We start from the raw sequence: 23017 nt of genomic DNA, 5'->3' as shown, positions 1-23017 counted from the left end.
CTGCTGGTGACTGAAAACTTCCCAGAGGGATAAAACTCTGCCCCTGGAGAGGAAGCCAATACCCTGGGACAGAGCTGGAGGGGAAGTCCCAAGGGTAGGGGCTAGGAACACAGATTGAGGCACCTCCTGCACAAGCTGGTATCAGGTGGCTGGGGAAACCCCTGGAGGGAGTCGTGCTCAACATCTCCTGAGTCCCCAAAGCAGCCCTTTTACGAGAAGGAGCAAGGGGGAGTATGGGGATGAGCTGGCTGGCTTGCATTACAGCACGAAACACAACTATAGAGACAAGTTTATAGCCAAAACTTTTTCCTTTAAATAATATTTTTGCTCTGTAGCAGAGAGCCCAATAAACCTCCTTGCAGCTATGGAGGCAGAACAAACAAACCACACACACATACACACACACAAAATAGTGAACTCTTCAGTGTGAGGTGACTAGTTCTGTCTATAGAGTTGCATAAAGGATGAGAGCCCATTAGTTAACAGATCTGTGGACCTTATAGACAAAAGAGAAACTATTATTTCAAGTAGCAGTGCACACTGATGATCATTTGACAAACTACACAATGTTTACAAAATTTCATTTCCTAAATAAAAATGCAGCACAATTTAGAGGTTCTTTGGAGCAAACTTTGCTTTTAAGCAACTGTCACAAGACCTGGTCACAGGATCTGAACATGTGATACACTAATCCATTCATCTGAGCAGCTCTGATGTCAGATTCTTTCGCAAAAACATAGTTTATCATATCACTTTGGGCTTGATCTTGTTGCACTGAAGTTAACGGGATTTCTGATTACAATGGGTGTATAACTGAGTCTAAATTAAATTGTGCTGTAGCAGAGATAAATAATTTTTCCTTAATCTGTCCTGGAAGAATCTCATTAAATCAAAGTTTATCATAAAAAACGATAGCTACAATAATTCACTTTTATGCTCTACATGCTAATATATTCATTGATTCACCATAAGGAATTCTGCTGATATGCACAAATTCTTTTATAGAAACAGATAGCAGATTCTAATACAAGGCAGCTGATTTCCTAAAGAGCTTTCCAGGTATGAAATATTTCTGCAAAAATGTGCTGAAAAACATCACTTTTTTTTTTTTTACCAGATTATGTACACAAATTGAGTAGCAAACATTTCTAATGAAGAATAAGATATGACTTTGTAAGAAAAACAATGTTCAAAAGCTCTTAAATAAAATATTGCTTTATTGAAAATATCTTTAAAGAAGAATGCTTTAAATTTCAATTTTAAATTCAAAGCTGATTTGTCTACTTGCATTAGTTACTTAACTTTATAAACTGTAATTCAGACATGTGAAATAATTAAATTCATGTTATGCACATGAAATTTTGCAATCAATTGATTTAAAGCATGTTATTGCACCACTACTTTGAAAGTTTTGTCGATTTGTTAATGTATGTGTTTTGGAAATGACACTGCTTCATGTTATTTACATTTCTTCTTTCAGAAAGTAATGTTGACAATCCTCTTTTATATTCAAAGGGTTTCCTAATAGCACAAAAATTATAAGGTCACATCTTCTAAGATTTTATTTACATTAGATGTGATTTTTTAAAATGCATGTCTAATTTGCATATGGCATTACTGTGTATACCAACCAGGTATCTGCAAAAAAGCAGGCAGTTATGGATCTAGTCAAATTTGCAGTTAGTGCCTAATTAGCTTGTAAAGTTCTAGTAACTACATGTAAACTCAGGCCCTAAAAATTGTACTATTCATCCCGAATCTGTGTTTAAAAATATCCCTGAAAAGGCATAACTGGCTGGCCCAGGTTTTTGTGGCAGTCTTCAGGTTCAGAAAACCCATTATTGGACATCAGTCATGTTAAAATTCTCTTCAACAACCGCTAAAACTAAAGCGCACTAAATGCCGTCTTTTACACAAATACCTCCTGCTACTGAGCCACAGAGTAGCACTATTGGTATTACACCTGGGTCAACAAATGTATTTTGTGGCAGTAACTCAGGCAGCGAAGGGACAGATGGTTAATAGCCTCTCTTTATTCAGGTACCTCCTGACAACGGATTCAAACAAGGGCAAAGATATTAGCCTCTATCAAGTAAGCAGGTTTATCCGTGCCCCAGAGGAGTTCCATGATCATACGCATACCCAGAATCAGGGGTAAAATGGTCTGCAAGGTTAAACAGGACCGGGGGGATTCCTCTTGCATCCATCTGAATTAAACAAATTGAGAAAACCAACGCTGCAACGTGGAAGACAGGAATAAGTCACTATTCCAGGTCTTTACATTTTGAAACCATACAGTAATTTAAGAGTGTTTTATAACATCACCTACCTTCACTCCATGTCCAATATCATCTAGAATTGTGTAATCAATAGGTTTTCTAATGTAGCGAACTGGTCGCTCCAGGTTGGCTGGTGCAATGATTTTGTGGGTTCTTGAGGTGTTTTTGTTCGTAGTCAAAATGCCAATTTCTCTTCTAGCAACTTTTTCTTTATGAATGTCCACCGTCTGCAAAACACAATGCGTTTACCAATAGCGTTGAATATTAAGTGTACATTTGGTATTAAAATATTCATTCGGCTCCATGCTTTTATGCAGATATATCAGTACAAATATTTGCTCAGTAAGGCTGCTTACACTCCTTTTGTTCAGTCACTGTTAGAAGTTACCACCTTCCAATTTCACTTGAACTCTTTACAATTAAGCAAAATCCCTCCTGTTTCCACTCTATTAGTAACTATTATTAATTCGGTTTCACTAATTTAACAGTTTCTGTACTTTGAAATGTTAAATGAGTATCTATAATTTAATAGTCACCCTCCAAAACGTCTTTCACTCTGATGAGGCCCCAAAGGTCTTTTCCCAGTCTGTTTCCCCCAGTTTGTGTGTGTGTGTCCTGTAATACAAACCTCGGACATAATTAATTTGTTTTGTCAGACTGTGGAGTAGTTTCTCATTATGATAATTTATTCATTCATAGTAGCAGTGGTATCAAAACAGATAATATTGTTCAGAAAAATCAGAACAGGTTTCTCAGTTACTACACAGAGTTTACTCTGCATTAAGGGTCAGATTTTTGAATGCGCTTAGCACTTATCCAGCTATTCCCACTGTAGCCAATGGTAAAACGTCCACTGACTTCAACGGGAGCAGCATTAGGGCCAAAGTTAAGCACTTTTGAAAATCCCACCCTACATGCACAGCAATAATAATTATGGGAGAACAATGAATATGCAGCAAAGTATAATTTAAAAGTATCACTGCCAAACAGATGTCTCGTGAAAGTTCCAGAGACATTAACATCCAAAAATGATTTCGTCTGTGTCACTGAGCAAAAAAAAGCAAGGAACTATGAATACAAGCCAGATGCCACATCTTTAACTTATCCCTTTGTACCCAAGTACTACAGATGATAGTGTGGGCCAAATTCTCTCTACTTGAACTCCGGTGAAGTAAATGGAGTTACACTAGTAGAGAATTTGGTCCCTTGCATTCATCCATCTGTGACCTCAGACTGCACAGTGGTTCTCAAACTTTCATATACTGTGAGCGGTTTAAGATTCATTTTTAGACCATCCCACAATCCTGACTGCTTCTTCCCTACTTTCATTGCAGCGCTTGATTACACAGAAATAACGTTAGTACAAGAAAAGATTAAAGTACACTTGCTTTAACACAATTACTTATGTTGCTTTGTGCTTTTGCTCTATTTCTTCTCCCTTGACACAGAGTTATGTTTAGTACAAAACCTCCCCCAATTTCCCACAGCTTTAATTACTAATCTCTCTAGGTCGCTCGATATGGTTTTCTTTAGCTTGCTGTTGATCCAGTTTTGGTAAAATTGGTCACATTTGAATTTACACCAAAAGAACTTGCACAAAACAGAGCAGTGGTGTGGGCTAAACAGAGGTATCTGATGGATTTTTATTTAACTCGTCAAAAAATCCTCTGGAAATCCTAAGGGTCTTGGCTTGGGACACAACAAGGAAAGAGCAATGTAACTTGAAAACAGACTTACTTTCTTATTGCGGAAGAAACAGTTCTTTTCAGACCACCATTTCAGAGTCACGACAAGACAAGAAAGCACTTGAAACCAACATTTTGGTCAAACCCATTGCGGACCTCAAATTTGGCAATTTCACATGAGGAAATTTATACAGTGAAGAAAGTTTCAGCTATGTGGGCTTATATAATCCTATCAAAATTACCCTCATTGCGATTTCTAGTGTCTCCTTTTAGTTACCATTTTAAACATGACTTTAGTGTTTGTGAATGGTAACAGACTGACTTTACGCTGTCAAGAGGGAGAGAAGTGCTCTTTATACCAAGTCTTATGTGCAGCAAGAGATCTATTCTTTGCATGTACTCATTCTCATAGCAACAAAAATAACTTCTTAGTGCTTTACACTCCTGTTTACACTGCAGTCAACAAAACTAAGAGCAAACGGGATTCTATTTCATCTTGTGCATCAGAACCATTTTTATTACTTTACAGTCAATTACACTTATGCAAACTCTTTCAAGAAAACAGGGTTGCCCCAGTGTCCCAACAGAGGTATTAGCGAAAGACAGTGGACTGCCAATATGTAATAACCTTTATTACTGATGATTTGGCGAGATGAAAGAACTCAGTTTGACTCAGAATCCAAGCTGGGCTTGAAGGCATGGCAATTAGAATATCTTTTTACTGGTAAATTGAACATATGTGATAAAGAAAATCATCACTGGCAACACTGTAGGCATGGAACCCAAAAATGCCAATAATACAATGACTTTTCAGAGCAGATACACAATTTTCAATCAATTTTAGCAAGACTTTCTTCAGAGCTATAATTCTACTCCAATGTTCATGGGAGGGAAAATATTGAACCTACAAACAGCAAATCATTTGTCTGTCCATGCCAGAAGAAAGACAGGAAGTAATGGATGTGGTTTAATCAGGCTTCTATTTTATTCACTTAAAATATCGGATAGTACCCAGCAACAAATTGTACAGTGCAAGAAGGAGTGGGGTCGACTCCCTGCTGTTCCAGATATAGGAGGCCCCAAACTCCCCTACTCAGCACCTTGAAGGGATGCTTTTCTTCAAATCCTTTTCCAATCCATTTGATCCAACAACCGCATCCCTTCCATAGCAACTACTAATCATATTCAGCAAGTCATAACTTTTCAAATGACAACTTAGAATTTGTTCCTAATCTGCAATTTCAGGTTACTGTCAACATTGTTTTGTGAACTTCTCCAAAGCTTGATTAACTTTGGGCCACTGCTTTCAATTGTCAGATGGTAAATATCTAGGGCAGAATTTAGAAACAGTTACTATTAATCTTTTGATAAGCAACTAAAGACGACTCCAAGAAAATTAGATTAGCTTCAGAAAACAGCATTTGCTAAATAACACATCTGAGGCAGTTTAAGTATATGTTCCAACCTATTCTTCCATCCGTAACTCTCTAGGCAAGTCTGAAATGCCAATATTCATTATGTAATTTGGCAAAATATTGTACCAGTCAGTTCTGGAAAGGGGTTACACTAATAATGAGTGCATTAGATAATTTCTGAGCAGTCACCAATTTTCTGCCACCTCTTACATTAGAAAGATCTTCAAAATCCTGTAAGAGGAGTCTCTCAGATTGTTAAATTGGCCTTCTAAAAGAGTTACTATTTGTTGACAAATTTCAGAAGTGAAATTGCAAAAGGAGTCCTGAATGCTTCCAAACTGGATTTCTGAAAAAACATAAGATTCCATACAATTCTAACTTGGACTTGCAACTATTCTCAGAGTATGTGTCTAGTAGACTTTTAAAATTCACTTTTAAAAACTTGATTGGAGACTAAAATCACTAAGTTCAACAACACCGACAAATGTTTTTGGAAAGGAATGGATCTTAAATATTTTTAAAATACTTATTTGCCAGGAGTTAAACATTCAGAGCACTAGGCAGAAATCACGTCGCGTCAACACCCACCATGGGCCTTCATGATGCTTTGTTTTAATTAAACAGTCGGATTCTCCTGGTCCGCACAGGTTCTAACTCCAAAATCTTGTCCCTTTTAAATTGGCTTGTTCCTTTAACATAGGAGTCCCTGTTTACATTTGGCAAGTTCACAAACTTGACAAACTGATTTTTTAGAAGATAGTTGCCTAGACTCAAGATTTATATTTTAACTAATATCAGTAACCGCAGTTGTGATGGCATTGTCAAGATGCTGAAATTCATCCCATTCCATAAATTGGTAATACATAGTTCCAGTTCTGGAAAGTTATACAATTGTGCTGGCACTTTTGGAGCTGGCTGTTTGTTCCCATAGCTTATGATAAGAGACAACTAACTGACAGTGGTTCCAAACTTTTCCTGACAGAATAACACATGGGGTGGGGGGTTCCAATGGAGACTACATTGGGCTGGCTCACATGTGCTCTTGCAGCTTAGCTAGGTGCCATGGGAGCAGTGGACAGAAGCTCAAGACTGTGGGTTGCTGTGGGGGCCCTGCAGCTCTGTACACATCACAAGCCACCCATCGGGTATGGTGTTGGAGGGAGAGGGATATAAAAGAGGAGGACAAGGGAAGAGATCAAGAATGAAGCAGTATTTTCACTCTACCCCAGCCACCTGGATTAATCTCCAGCTCGCCCAGTAGAAAACAATGAAAGGAACATTTACTTTGTGTGAGGCCCTCGGTTAGTGCTGTGCCCATCCCAACTACTGCTACTTCTTGAGCTCTTTATGACAATACAACAGGAGTATCGTGATTTATGACATTACAATTGACAGATGGAAATTTAAAAACTGGCCTTGTACACAAAGAATTATTTATTAAAAAAACCTTACAAAATCACCCCTTAAGCCACTTTGGCAAGTTTTCAGGCTCCAATATTAGTTTTGAGAATTCTGAAGCCATCAGTATTCTCTTTGTGAACTTGAACAACGAAACTAAATGTGGTATTCAGATATGTTTAAAATTATAAATTGATGTTTATATAATAAATGTTTTTAGGGTTTAAGCTTTCTGCCTACTAGTAAACACTATACAAGTAAAAACCATGACCTAATTATGAGAAAGGGATGCTTTTCTGATTAGGGACCTATAACCTGAAATACTCAAATTACTTTGTCAACTTTAACCTCAGTGCTCAGATTAAGTTTGCAGAGCTGGCATTTAGAAAAAAAATAAATTAACTGATCAAATTTGGCATTCAAATCGGTTGAACAAAATGAGCATGGATCTCCAGAATACCACTTTTTAAAATTAGGTGTCTTTTCGGAAGAGAACTGCACTCTACAAACAAGCAATTTTGAAAAGTGTTCCTACTTAAAATGCCAGGTGGCCTTATTCTTCAAAATATTTATTTGGAGAGCACTTGTCTAATAAATTCTGGCTGACAGGACAGCCGAGATTCAGTTCTTCTTTGTTTAGAATTAAAGGCAGATTAGCTCATCCTTATCTCAGATTTTGTACTACAGACTGTTTTCCAGGCCTAAGGATCAGTCTGAAGTGATCAACATACTACTCTGAAGCATAGCCTTGTGTGAATTAAAGGAAGAGGTGGACCTGTGCCCATTCTGAAGCAGAGTGGATGAAGTAGATCAGCCTGAATTAAAATCCTTTGACTTTCTTGTACACATGAAGTATGCTAACTAGCACTAGAAACAGTGCGACTGGCATCTTTACACTGGACATGAAAAGCAATAAATACTGTAGAAGTCTTCTGCAATTGAGAATTTATATATATTTTATTTTTTAAGTCTTCCAAGAAGTTCATCATGAAATAGGAGCTATAATCAAAGCTTCTGGACAAGAATTATCTCTTTATTATTTCATACAGATACGGTTTACGAAATGAAATCAAAGTTGATTTTTAAAAACATATGGATGTTGAACTATATTTGAAAGACAATATTGTACCATTCATACAATGGGATTAATTGGTCTGCGAACGCTGAAATTCAAGCTTGAATATATTAAGTGTGCCTTTCCAGAGAACTTCATATAAATGAATTTAAAATACTCCTGCCCTGTAAATGATTACACACATGGCAGACAAATGAAAAATGATTGTGACATTAATAGTTGGAGGTGGAGGGGACTGTTCTTTTTATTTTAAGAGATCGAACAACTGATATCCTTGCAGACTGACAGCAGCCCAGCACAGCTGCCAAGGTCCCCAGTTAAACCTTCACTCTTATGGTATCACTGTTTCTCATGAAAGCACTGAAAATGTCCTTCACATGAAATGCTACAGTCTCAACAAAAGGAGCACATATTTAAAAAGACGCCAAAAACTCTGAAAAAATATTTTTAGCTACATTTTGTTATACAAATGCAGCACTGAAAATGTTGGCAGATATATTTCCGTTAGCCTTTAGCCTTCTGTTAGGCACTGGTAATTTTGCACTTCTTTGTAATAATGAAGCATTTTGCACTTGTACTAGCGGCGACAAAATAAACTCACATTTCAATTAGTATAAATGTCATGTATTCTCAGAAAGAAACAGACAATTGGAAATGTGATGGCATTCCTAAAAAAAGCTGCTTTACATAAACTACAGGACAAAAATATAACAAGCTTTTCACATATGCAGCATACAAAACTGATCAGCCTGGACAAAATAATACTTTCCACTTCTACAATGCCTGCTGTATAAGGATCTCAAAGCTCTTCACAAATATTAATTAATATATTTATTTTTACAGATTTGGAAACTGTCACAAATTAATTGACCACAGGAAGCCTGTGATAGAAGAAATAGAACCCAGACTTTCCAGCTTTTAGCCTCTCTCTTAACCACAGGGCTTGCAAGATTTGTCACCTACTAGACCAAAGACTAAACCTGCTACCCTGGGATGAAAAATACCTGGCTGCCATACCCCTTGCAATTTAAAGCACTGTTCTCTGTGCACTATTTAATGACAACATATCTAACTGCTTTCTGTTAAGTACATTTAAGAACGTGGAACCTACTATGTCTCACCTTTGTTACTTTCTTTCCCTTCCTGGTTTCACTCCTCTCTTTTCTTTCCTATAATAGACAATGTCTTCAGTGTCAGCTTCCATTTTAACGTCTCTCTCCTATCTCCCGATCTCTACTTTGTTTCCTTTCTTCTCCCACTCTTCCCCCGTCAATCTTTCTAAATACCACACTAGTCTATTTTAAATTGCATCAATCATTCCCTTAACCCAATCCCATCACATCCAGGACAGGAAATTTTACCAAACTCCTAGTAGCCCGAGAACTATACGTATTAGTCAAAAATTGATACAAAATATAGTGCCCACCATTGTCCAGCAGAAATGCCTAGGTCAGAAGCCAACCACCTCCTCCCCCGGTTACTGGGAAAGCAAGGATGCTGGAATTCCTGCCAGGGTGCTGTCCCAAAATTCTGCTCAAAGGGTTTCACATCCTTTTCTATCAATCACAAGCCAGTAGGTCTCTGATAAATTTGTAGCGTTGACTCAACCCATTCTGGTGGCTGGAAGGAAGAAGCAGCATTTTTGTCAGTTACACTGTAACCCACTGGTTCTGAATAGCAGCAGGTTTTACTCGGCTGCCAACAAAGCTACAAGCAGTGGCAAGCTACTTGCAGATTTAAGACTTTGTTGGACAGAGGGGGAAAGTGATGCATGTTTGTGAGATAAACTTCATAAGCACAAGGGCTAAACACAAGATTTTTTAAAATAAAAGTTGAGAGCCTGTAGAAGTTTATGATACTCAACCTGGGAAAGCTCCACGATCTAGTGGCTTTCTCAAGTCCTGTTTAACCACAAGGCCTATATCACTTATGAGTCCAACTTTACTTTCACATGTTTCAAAACCAGAAGAAACCGTTTATTTTATGTCATTTTAATTATATGCAAATATTAAAATTAAATACATAACTGATGTCTTGACCAAGCAACATCTTTGGCAACACTACTGGAAACGCAGGCAGGTCTTAAGATTCCTCTCCCCCACAGAAAGTTATATGATCTTTCTATCACCTTGCAACATTAAGTGTTGACTTGAATTGCTTTTGTAAATAACACTAAAATGCCAAGCACATATAGACTTGCAGGGAGAAAAAGGGAACCCTGAAAGAGTTGATACTATCAGGAACCTAAGCTGTGCACATTTCACAGGAAAATACTCTACTCGGAGTGCTTTTCATCATCAACTCCTGTACTTCATTTGGTAAGTAAGTAAATAGATTTTTTTCAAATACCTGGTTTTACATTTTACTTTATAACTTAATTATATAATTATTTGAATTTACGAAGTCCCATAATCAATGTCAAGAGAAAACTAAATTAAAACACAGTAAGTTCAAAATGGACAACAGGAAATGCTACCTTACTCATTAACAGGTAGAAACTACTGTTACAAACAGCAAGATTCAAAACAGAACAGAAAAAAATAGCATCTGTATTTACACTAGCTAAATATAAACTATAGGGACTATCAAACCTCATGCTTCGGGTATCTGTAAATTGCCGTATATACTCAATCATAAGCCGGTTCGTTTATAAGCTGACCCCCCCAAGATGGCTAAGTAAAAATGGAAAATGTTTATGACCCATTCATAAGCCAACCCTCTAATTCAAGGGTCAGCAAACTTTGGCTCCCGGGCCATCAGGATAAGCCACTGGTGAGCCAAGATAAGCTTGTTTACCTCGAGTGTCTGCAGGCACGGAGGTAAACCTAAGTAAACAAAGTGTCCTGGTGTGCCAAAAAAAATAATAATAATAATTGGAGATATACCAATCTCCTAGAACTGGAAGGGACCTTGAAAGGTCATTGAGTCCAGCCCCCTGCCTTCACTAGCAGGACCAATTTTTGCCCCAGATCCCTAAGTGGCCCCCTCAAGGATTGAACTCATAACCCTGGGTTTAGCAGGCCAATGCTCAAACCACTGAGCTATCCCTCCCCCGCCCCGACAGGCTGGGACAGCAACTGGTGGTGAAATGTTTTGGAAGGGGGGAGAAGCTGGAGGTCAGGGGAGTAACCCCTGTGACTACCCCCCACATGACCCACCCCTAGCCTGGGACCCCCACACTCTCCCCATCCCATCCCTTTCCACCTTATCTGGGGAGGATGTTTCTGGCCTGCCTGCTCTGGTGGACCAGACTGGGAGGCGTGGCCACAGCATGTTCCAGCGGGCTGGGCGGGGTGGCATGGCCTCAGGGTGCTCCGGCGGGCCGAGCGGTGCATCCACAGCCTGCTCTGAGGGTGCGGGGCCGAGCAGCACAGCTGCAGTCTGCCAGCCCCGGAGCTGCAGCTGCTTTGGCAGCTGGGGGGAGAGCAGCATGGCCAGAAGCGGAGAGACTCTGGCCCCGCCTCTTCCCTTCTGGCTCTGCTGCCTCTCCTTGCTCCCTCTGTTGTGGGGAGGGGCTGTGTCCCACCTCTCCCTCTCTATACTCGTTCATAAGCCGACCCCCTTCTCTGGTGCTTCCCTTTTTAACTAAAAAAATTCAGCTTAAGAACGAGTATATACGGTAATTACCAAATAGGGGCTGGAGAGATATGTCCCAAGGCACAGCATTATCCATTTTGCCAGATGCCTTATGGGATTGTTTGCCTTCATCTGAAATATGGACTAGACACCACTGACAGCCAGCCACGTTGGGACAGTTCAGTGATCCATCTAATACGCTATTCTATATATATTTCTTAAGATAATAAACATTAAACAAAATCTATATGTAGTATAAAGGCAAAAAAATCTGATAACCTACATTAATAATTAAGTGACATAATATTAATAATCTAAGTCAAACATGTGAGTCAGGTGCAGTAGGATGGCCCACTGTTTTAATGCCAACTGTCTTTTCTTATCCACACCATGCAGCATCACATCAGATCATCCAAACCCTTGTTGCATCTCCTGTATGATTTCAGTAACACATACTGGATGATATAAGTAAAAACTGTCTCACTTGTGAAATATGGTTGATTGAAGATTCCATGCGCCGAAGCTGGGATGCCTGGATATCCAGCATTTGGAGAACATTGTTGGCCAAAGTGTTGATCAGATAAGCTACACTTGCTAAGGACTGGGTTGTGTAGGCTTTGGTTTCTTCTAAGGCTCGCTGTTTATCTGCTGACTAAAAGCAGGAAAAAAAAAACATTTATTAGAAGGAACTGACAGACATGAAGGTTTGTCATATGAATTGCATTTGCATAACTCTAAAGGACAGGAATTTCTACAGTTCTACCAAATCAAGTCTAACTCATTATATATTAAAATTACTATTTTTCTTCAACTAAAATTCTTAATTACCCAAAAAAGATTAAGTAACGGTTCTAGTCAAACAGAGCTTCTTGTTTTTGAAACGAAAGGAAAATTTTTGAAGCTGTTATATAATATCCTGTCTCAAGAAGCCTTTAAAAATACACTAGTACCACTACTAATGCTTAGTTCGCTTTTACACATGGGCTTGGCAGGATTCGGTTTAAATTGACAGATGTCAGCAAATGTCAATTTCAGCTGATACACTGAAACGGACAAGAACATATCCATCAGCAACAGTCATCACAAGTGCATCCTCCCGCTCTATGCACCTTGCGCCTCCAGGGATTACGTGTCACTGGCCCTGCAGGAGCACAGAAAGCCCTCTGAAGCCACACTGTCATGGGAGCGACTGAGCAGGGCTGTGACAGCGGAGCTGCAGAGGGTTCCCTGCACAGCCACAGGGCTGATGATACTGAATCCCTGCAAGTCCAAGTTGCAGGGGAAGCTTCGGTCCTGGCAGGGCAGAGCAGAGATCCCAACCAGGGCTGTGAGGAGGAGGATGGCTGCAGAGGAGGTCACCTTGCTGCTGAATGGTCTCCCCGGTGTCTAGGAGTTTGTCCACCTGGCAATCCTGGCCAGGGGCATTTGCTCTGCCAAGCCAGGACTGCAGCCTTCCCTGCACTTTGTGCCTGAAGAGTGTTGCAGCACAGGGTGCCATCACTGCCATAACTCCCACCCTTAATTTCATGCAACTGTGAAAATGAGAATTGTTAAAAATCAGGGGAAATTTTTAAATAAAAATCAACATCAATCATTAAAATTGCAACAAAATAAAAATCTAATTACATAAGAACGGCCGTACTGGGTCAGAGCAAAAGTTCATCTAGCCCAGTATCCTGTCTACCGACAGTGGCCAATGCCAGGTGCCCCAGAGGGAGTGAACCTAACAAGTAATGATCAAGTGATCTCTCCCCTGCTGTCCATCACCACCCTCTGACAAATAGAGACTAGAGACACCATTCCTTACCCATCCTGGCTAACAGCCATTAATGGACTTAACCTCCATGAATTTATCCAGTTCTCTTTTAAACATTGTTATAGTCCTAACCTTCACAACCTCCTCAGGTTGACTGTGCGCTATGTGAAGAAATTCCCTTTATTTGTTTTAAACCTGCTACCCATTAATTTCATTTGATGGCCCCTAGTTGTTGTATTATGGGAACAAGTAAATAACTTTTCCTTATTTACTTTCTCCATATCACTCATGATTTTATATACCTCTTTCATATCCCCCTTAGTTTCCTCTTTTCCAAGCTGAAAAGTCCTAGCCTCTTAAATTTCTCCTCATATGGGACCCGTTCCAAACCCCTAATCATTTTAGTTGCCTTCTCTGAACCTTTTCTAGTGCCAGTATGTCTTTTTTTGAGATGAGACCACATCTGTACACAGTATTCAAGATGTGGGCATACCATCGATATAAGATACTCTCCGTCTTATTCTCTATCCCCTTTTTAATGATTCCTAACATCCTGTTTGCTTTTTTGACCGCCGCTGCACACTGCATGGACGTCTCCAGAGAACTATCCACGATGACTCCAAGATCTGTTTCCTGATTTGTTGTAGGTAAATTAGCCCCCATCATATTGTATGTATAGTTGGGGTTATTTTTTCCAATATGCATTACTGTACATTTATCCACATTAAATTTCATTTACCATTTTGTTGCCAAATCACTTAGTTTTGTGAGATCTTTTTGAAGTTCTTCACAGTCTGCTTTGGTCTTAAGTATCTTTAGCAGTTTAGTATCATCTGCAAACTTTGCCACCTCAATTTTTACCCCTTTCTCCTGATCATTTATGAATAAGTTGAATAGGATTGGTCCTAGGACTGACCCTTGGAGAACACCACTAGTTACCCCTCTCCATTCTGAGAATTTACCATTTATTCCCACCCTTTGTTCCCTGTCTTTTAACCAGTTTTCAATCCATGAAAGGACCTTCCCTTTTATCCCATGACAACTTAAATTACGTAAGAGCCTTTGGCGAGGGACCTTGTCAAAGGCTTTCTAGAAATCTAAGTACACTATGTCCACTGGATCCTCCTTGTCCACATGTTTCTTGACCCCTTCAAAGAACTCTAATAGATTAGTAAGACACAATTTCCCTTTACACAAACCATGTTGACTTTTGACCAACAATTTATGTTCTTCTGTGTGTCTGACAATTTTACTCTTTACTATTGTTTCAACTAATTTGCCCGGTACCGACGTTAGACTTACCGGTCTGTAATTGCTGGGATCACCTCTAGAGCCCTTTTTAAATATTGGCGTTACATTAGCTATCTTCCAGTCATTGGGTACAGAAGCTGATTTAAAGGACAGGTTAGAAACCATTGTTAATAGTTCCACAATTTCACATTTGAGTTCTTTCAGAACTCTTGGGTGAATGCCATCTGGTCCCGGTGACTTGTTACTGCTAAATTTGTCAATTAATTCCGAAATCTCCTCTAGTGACACTTCAATCTGTGACAATTCCTCAGATTCGTCACCTACAAAAGCCGGCTCAGGTTGGGAATCTCCCTAATATCCTCAGCCGTGAAGACTTAAGTAAAGAATCCATTTAGTTTCTCCATAGTGACTATCATCTTTAAGCGCTCCTTTTGTATCTCAGTCATCCAGGGGTCCCACTGGCTGTTTAGCAGGCTTCCTGCTTCTGATGTCCTTAAACATTTTGTTATTACCTTTTGAGTTTTCAGCTAGCCATTCTTCAAACTCCTCTTTGGCTTTTCTTATTACATTTTTACACCTAATTTGGCAGTGTTTATGCTCCTTTCTATTTACCTCACTAGGATTTGACTTCCACTTTTTAAAAGATGCCTTTTTACCTTTCACTGCTTCTTTTACATGGTTGTTAAGCCACAGTGGCTCTTTTTCAGTTCTTTTACTGTGTTTTTTAATCTGGGATATACATTTAAATTGGGCCTCTATTATGGTGTCTTTGAAAAGCATCCATGCAGCTTGCAGAGATTTCACTTTAGTAACTGTACCTTTTAATTTCTGTTTAACTAATCCCCTCATTTTTGCATAGTTCCCCTTTCTGAAATGAAATGCCACAGTGTTGGGCTGTTGAGATGTTTTTCCCACCACAGGGATGTTAAATTCTGCCATGCCTACTTCTAAAGTGCTTTTCATCAGTAGATCTCAAAGCACTCACCCATACTTAAAACATAAAATTTTCACAATATTTTTAAATTCATGATTGTTCATTTATCCATTTACACATGCAAAATGCTCATTACAGAATTGCAATACTCCTTGCTCAACTTTGTGTGCTTTAATTAGATCTTGCAGTAAATGCCTGAAATAATCTGCCAAATAGAATATTCAATTATTCAGACCTCAGTGGGCTTAAATGGGCTTTAAAAATGGGCTTTAAAATGGAAGTGAGTTTTCACAATGGATGAACTGTAACTGTTTTCCTAAAATGGTAGCAAAATTACCATACTAGAAAAATCACTTTAAAATGATTCAATTAGTAGTACATTTTATTAAAAAAACCTTAATACTCCTACAAGTTTGAATACAGGCAGTCGGCGGTTCCTGAAAAATCGTGTCTTAAGTCGAAACGTTGAAACTTGATTTTTCCATAGCAACAATGTCTGATCGAGCGCTGTAAAGTCGAAACAGGATGTCAATTTATAAACGTCATAAGTGCCGTTCGTCGTAACTTGAATGTTGTTAAGTCGAGGACTGCCTGTACTCTTCATTCTCCCTTTTTAATCAGTCCTCACTTTCTTCAACTTTCAGACAACTGAACATGAAAATTTGACACCAAAAATATTTAGAGATCCCAAACCAGCAGATTGCCATTTAAAAATTAAACATAGGCACGGACATTTTAAAACAGATTTAGAATTAATAACTTGCTAAGAAGTCAAACCCTCAGGGTTCTGCTTTTCTCCTGGAACAGCAGAGGACATCACAAACACCTTCATTAGTTCAAGGAACACAGTTAAAAGCATTGTTTAAGATATGAGAAATGCCAACTGTTGCAAGAGAAACAAATCAGAGATTCTGAACTCTAGTCTTTCATGTAAACATATGCCAAAAGATAACAGCCTTTGATTAGGCAATGCCTATTCTCAGCATGGCCACAAAAATAGCTCTCGGTGCAGGTACCTTGGTTCTACTATGATTTCAAGTTATTTCTCTTTGTTCGTGCATCAATATCATAAGATAACTGAGAACCAGGACACGGTCTCCATTTGTTTCTACAGCATCCAGCAAAAAAGACCCCTCATTTTGATCAGCGCCTCTGGGCACTACAGGGATATAAATATTAAATACACCTCTACCTCGATATAACGCAACCCAATATAACACGAATTCGGATATAATGCGGTAAAGCGGTGCTCCAGGGGAGGCGGGGCTGCTCACTCCAGTGGATCAAAGCAAGTTTGATATAACGCTGTTTCACCTATAACGTGGTAAGATTTTTTGGCTCCTGAGAACAGTGTTATATTGAGGTAGAGGTGTAATACTAAAATAATTGACTGCTGCCACAGAAGACACTGAATATTGTACTTCTGTGTTTCATTTCTTCCCTCTCTTAAAGAGTTTCACAAATGGTAAGGCAACTCCCATCCTTTCATGTATTTTACCTGCTCCTGTATTTTCCACTTCATGGATCTGATGAAGTGGGTTCTAACCCACGAAAGCTTATGCCTAAATAAATTTGTTAGTCTCTAGGGTGCCACAAGGACTCCTCATTGTTTTTAGAAATGGCCTAGTCTCCATGCCCCAATACTAAGCTATATTTAGAATCTAAAGAAGTTTTGCCGCTCACTCTACGTATTTTTCACATAGGTTAATCTTAAAACTTTGATATGTGCCTTTGTTATAGAGATACTAGCCGAATGATTCAGATTCTTATAATGTTACCAAATTGGTAAATGATCTACTTGAGTGCAAATATTTTGTGAAACACTGAATGTAAACCTTGTCTCTCTACTCCAGGAATAATTATTCCCAGGCCTGAAAAATTTTCCTGACACCCACTTGCCTGAGGACTGAATTTGCTAGCCTTCACAAAAAATACCTATGTCAACATATATGCAATATTTTAGTCTGTCACCACCCATCCCCCAAAATCAACATAATACATCCTCCTCCCAGTCTTAGCAGGTTCCTCTTTGCCCACATACTCAACAATGGCTGTCTACATAGCTCCCTTCTTTCTCCCAGCCTGCTTCCTAGGAAAAGGGATGGCAGCTGCTGCTCAACCACACCAACAACTCTATTTCCCAGCTCATGATCAAAAGGGAGAAAACACTGGCCAGACAGTTTTTTGCCCATCCAGCAGCCCCCAGCAATGGCAGGAATTGACTAATGTATTTGACAACTATTATGAACACAAGGTGGGGGGTCTCTGCAGAAAAATGCCATGGTAAGATGTCCCCTCCCCAACTTTCCTTCCATTACGACCAGCTGATGGGACGTGGGTAGAATGCTGTCTCTCGGGCTTTTCATATCCTTTGGCTAGTGTAAGTCTGATGTACTTGAAGATCCACACCAACCCACCCCAAGAGAAAAGGACAGGACAGGAAAGGGGGAGAAAGAGAGAGAGATCTGTCTCCTTTCCCCACTCCAAAGCCTTTTGGCTGCTATGGAGATCCATCTTTTTCCCTACTCCATTTCCCTGTGAATGACTTCAGCTCAGTTTTCCCAAGCGCATGAAGCATTACAACTGATAAACAACCAGACAATTTCACAGCTCAAAAGATTTGCGAATGGCAATAGTGAAACTGTCTGTAATACTATCAGTTTTATTCTGCAGCATCTTGGCAATTCTATGAACAGAACCAAAAATGCCAATTTGAATCTACACAGAGAATATTCTGGCCAGTTGACATTAGAAATCTCCAAACGCAACAAGAATTTTTAACCATTTCACAATCATTAGCAGCCAAACTTTTTCAGAACAAAAGACTGGCAATTTATCGTTTTACAAACAGCACAGTCTGTGCTATGACTCTGTTGTTAAAAGAAAAATCTATTAATCTATTTTACATTCAGGGCCAGCTCTTCAGTTGGTGCAGACTGATGTAGCTCCACTGAAGTCAGAACTATGCCAATTCATACCAACTGAGGATCTGGAGCCTAGGGCTTGTCTTCACTGCAGCATTAGCTCGAACAATAACTCAAGTTCTGCAACCAATCCAATCCCCTCCACACACAAAAATCTGTAGCTCGAGATAAATGGTGCTTTAAACTCAAGCTAGATGGCCCATCGAGGGAGTCAGTGCTGAAGCTCAACTGCTGGTGACTCTGGAGTAATGAAGTAGTGATGCAACAGACCCAATTACAACAAAAAGTCATCATCTGCTAATTCAATTACTCTGTGCAGTTGAGATGGTTCAGTGTGATCCCTCTCACTAAGGGCTTGTCTAGCCTTAAAATGCCACAGCAGCATTGCCATAGCGACAGCACTTCTGCGTAGGTAGTGTCTACACCGACAGGAGTGATTTTCCCATTGGCGTAGGTAATTCATCGCCATACCCTGAGAGATGTAGTTATGCCAACTTAATTTTCTAGTGCAGACCAGACTTAAGTGGAGTAACTCAAGGCTGATCTACTCTGAAAAGTTACACAGGCATCGCTACGACTCTCAGGTGCAGATAAGTCGACCTAAGGCTATGGCTACATGAGAGAGCTTACAATGACGCAGCTATGCCGCTGTAAGCTCTCTAGTGTAGCCACTCTAAGCCGATGAGAGAGAGCTCTCCCATTCACTTAATGAATCCACTCCCAACGAGCAGCAGTAGCTATGTTGGCAGGGGAAGCTCTCCCACAGCATAGCACTGTCCTCACTGTTACTTAGGTCAGTGTAACTTGTGTCACTCAGGGGGGTGGCTTATTCACATCCCTGAGCGACCTCCATTATACCAATATAAGTGGTAGCGTAGACATAACCTAAGTCCCTGTGTAGAGAGTGTTAGGTCAATGGTCCATGGAAGAATTCTTCCGCCGAACTAGCTAACGCCTCTTGGGGAGATGGATTACCTATGCTGACAGAAGAATTCCTCCTGCTGATGTAGGCAGCATCTACACTACAGCGGTACAGCATCTTCTGTGTAGACAACCTCAGTGAACAAACAGTTGCAGTGAAGAAAACGCCTCAACACCGAAATAAAGAAAGCATTTACACATTTTATATTAACATTATCTTGTAACCACTTTTGTAGCTACTTTAAGCACAAAAACGTTGTAACATAATACATGCATTTTTGCAGGCCATCTGTTAATCACAGTATTTTACTCAGCCTCTGAAATTCTTTGAAAGAAAGCTGCACATAATTTGTTTGGCATAGGAGCCTGAAAGCTCAAAATTTTCACATGTACAGTATAACCTGCAAAATATGCTGCACGTGGAAGTTAATTAAAATTGGCATTTGAGCTTACAATTGTCAGCCATCTCTTTGAAAAGCACTATTAATGACAACATTCGAAAATAACTCAATTTACATCTCTCTAATATTTTGTGGGTAAATTTGGGTTTCATGAAAGTGATAGAAGCTAGAAGCTTTAGCCTGGGCCAAGTATACTGTGAATCAGCCCTCCAGAAGTTTCCACGCACAGCTATATTAAGTACACCTCCATCCTAAACTCAGATTTGTAATGATCAAAAATGGAGAGTAGAATGAAACCTAGCCATCTTTTACCTCTGAACAAAATATTCTTTAAACCCAGATCTCCAGAAGAAAAGGTTATATCTATATCTAACTGTCATGCAACCTTTTCCCCCTTACATCACAGAAATCTAGGACTGGAAAGGATCTCGACAGGTCCTCTAGTCCAGTACTCTGCACTAAGTATTATCTAGACCAGTGGTTTTCAACCTTTTTTTCATATGCAGTCCCCTAAAATATTTCAAATTGAGGTGCAGACCACTTTGGAAATTCCATCTGTGGTCCGCAGACCCCTGCCACAGAAGTTTTAGACCGAAAACTGACTGAAAAGAATTCAACTATGAACCCTGAACGTGCTCAGCACAGCATTTGACACAGCGTGAGAAAGGGCGCTAAACTGTGAGCTTCTATGGTAATGACAACACTTTCAGGTTTTGACCTGTACGTGGGGTATTCACATACTTTTCACTGATCAGAAAAACAGAACATCTTTTGTGGGATCTGAAACTTTACTTTCATAGTCACCCTTCGCGGACCCCTTAGACATAGCCTAAAGACCCCCCAGGTATCCACAGATTAAAAACTACTGTTCTAGACCATCCCTGACAGGTGTTTGTCTAACCTGTTCTTTACAACCTCCAGTGATGGGGATTCCACAATATCCCTAGGTAATTTGTTTTAGTGCTTAATTACCCTTACAGTTTTTCCTAATATATAACTTAATGTATATATGGAAGTTTTTCCTAATATATAAATTAAGTCTCCCTTGCTGCTATGTAAATCCATTACTTCTTGTCCTATCCTCCAGGGTTAAGAAGAACTATGTACTTGAAGACTTATTTCCCCACACACACACACACACACCAACCCCCAGTCTTCTCTTCTCCAGACATCCTACTTAACCACTTAAAAACTGTATTAACTGTTGCCACCATGCTTAAACCTGTCAATTGACTTAAACAACAAATGTTCCCTCATAACTTGCAGCATCACCTAGGCATCCTATATATAAATATAGAGGTTGCTCCAAACACCGAAGTCACATGATTACGCTATCAGTCAAAAGCAAAGTTTAAGCATAGTCACTGTTATCAGATCATTTCTGATTTTTTTAATCTTAAACCAGACTGATAACTCCGAAGATTGAGGTCCACTGTTTATCCATAAATATGTCAAGTACACAGTATCAACTAATATACTTCAAACCTGACCTACAGGGACCACCTCAAGGGTAAAATGGTAATTTAACCTCTATGCTCACCCAAATCCTTTACTCCTCTACTTCTAACGAAGGCACTGACCTGGCTAGATTCAAACCGGAGACAACTACACAATACGAAACAAAGTGATATATATTTTTATTTGTGAGGAGCAATACAGACAGGGCTCCATTATAAACCAGTACAATGGGGATTCTTTATTTAGAGTGCAGGCCAATGACCTGTAGCTCTCTGATTCTCAGATGGAGAAACATAGTTTAGGCAAACTGAATGGTGACACTAATAAGCGTATGTCCTGGATTACATATCATGGGATGGATTGCTGAATACACTGCAACTCTCCCTCATTTAAACTAAAGTTAAAAACAAAAAACAAACTATCCTATTTGTGAAAATGATGTACACATGTATACAAATTAGGGCTGTTAATTAATCACAGTTAATGTCTGTGATTAACTGAAAACAAAATTAACATGTTAATTTTTTAATGCATTAATTCCATATCTCTGGGTGGGGAGGGAGGCATCAGCGGTGAGGGAGCTGAAGCCCCCCCCGCTCCATGCCTCAAGCTTTTATTTGAAAATATAGAAAACATCCAAAAATATTTAAATAAATGGTATTCTATTATTGTTTAACCATGCAATTAAAACTGCAATTAATTGCAATTTTTTTAATCTCGCAATTAATCACAATTAATTTTTTTAAATCACTTGACAGCCCTAATAAAAATCACAAATGTCTATATCACTCTGTGGAGTCTTCTCCTTTATCATCTTGTTCCACATTTTTTTCTGATGCAAAATGGAATCATCTGATGACACTGAGCAACTAGTGGTGTCAATACGGAGCTTTAGTTGGAAGTCAGAGTTTCCTGATACCATGTCAAGTGGTTTGGATATTGCTAAAGCAATTGGTGCTAAGTATCCAAAGATCTTTAGTAAACCTATCTTCACATTTGTGACCATGTCCAAGGTTAGAGGCCGTCTTCAGTTGAAGAATCTGTGTGTGCTTTGTACTGTAACATACTGCTTTACAAATGTAGTGCTGTAACTTGCAACTTTCACAATATATTTAACAGTGTCAGGGACCGTACCAGAAAATTTGACTGTCAGTTCAAGTATTTTATTTTCATCCAGAATCAATCTTTCATCTTCAATCAATCATTACCTGGACAGAGATGTTGCAACACTGATTTCAGTCAGTGATGGTGTGAAATATTCTTGTCTGTGTTATGTACATAGCCTTTTCAGCTATGCTGGAACTATTCAGATACAGATGTTCTGGAACCTTTAGGTTTTCTGGTTTCTTCATGCTGGGAGCACACAAAGTGGTCTTACAGCAAGATGGATAGACTGCTCCTCTAGCTGGACAGGAGGAACGTTCTTTTTGAGAGTAGACACCACTGCAGTTCTGCCCATCCTAACAGTACATATCATGCTTTCAGCTGAGACCCATAGTCATGGCCTCATATGTTACCTTTAAGGTTTTACCATTTAAATTGTGTTGGATTTCAGCTTAATACGTCAGTAACTGATGCTTGTAATTCTGACATTTCAAAAGTATAATGTTAAGTAGATGCTTGAGCATCACAGATGTGTTTCTCGTAAGGCTCATCTTCAAAGCCTCAAGGAGGTGCAGTTTAGGACTACAGTATTTGATATCTTCTCTGTCAGCACTAGTCAATTTACAGGTGACAGTTAGCCTACACAGATAGCGTGTTTAGTGTCTATCCTATTTGTTGCCTTACTTGACAGAATACACAAATGTCATATTCAGTGGTTTTCTGGGGAGTCAAAGTATACACAGAATTTAGATGTCACTGCATAGTTTTAAAGTTCAAGCAGAATGTAAGTGATGTCATGTACCATGTCTTTTGGACAGCACAATAACATGGCTCACTTTT

The 23017-nt window shown here is 39.3% G+C and overlaps 1 protein-coding gene across 3 annotated transcripts in view; it reads right to left on the bottom strand.

Moving 5' to 3' along the window:
- Positions 1-23017, bottom strand: part of ABI2 (abl interactor 2) — a 123094-nt gene that overhangs the window by 59716 nt on the left and 40361 nt on the right. For 2 of the 3 annotated variants that reach the window (XM_045032883.1, XM_045032882.1), the window contains exons 2-3: positions 11913-12080; positions 2330-2506 (exon numbers count right to left, since the gene is read on the bottom strand). In XM_045032883.1, coding sequence (XP_044888818.1) covers positions 2330-2506; positions 11913-12080 — 345 coding nt within the window. Of the gene's footprint in view, positions 1-2329; positions 2507-8973; positions 9022-11912; positions 12081-23017 lie in introns of all 3 variants that reach the window. The other variant, XM_045032881.1, reaches the window with a different exon arrangement.

Source organism: Mauremys mutica, chromosome 10, assembly GCF_020497125.1.
Source record: "Mauremys mutica isolate MM-2020 ecotype Southern chromosome 10, ASM2049712v1, whole genome shotgun sequence".
Taxonomy (NCBI): Eukaryota; Metazoa; Chordata; order Testudines; family Geoemydidae; genus Mauremys; species Mauremys mutica.
The sequence above is the reverse complement of the archived record's forward strand: the minus strand, read 5'-3'. Positions and strand labels throughout refer to the sequence as shown.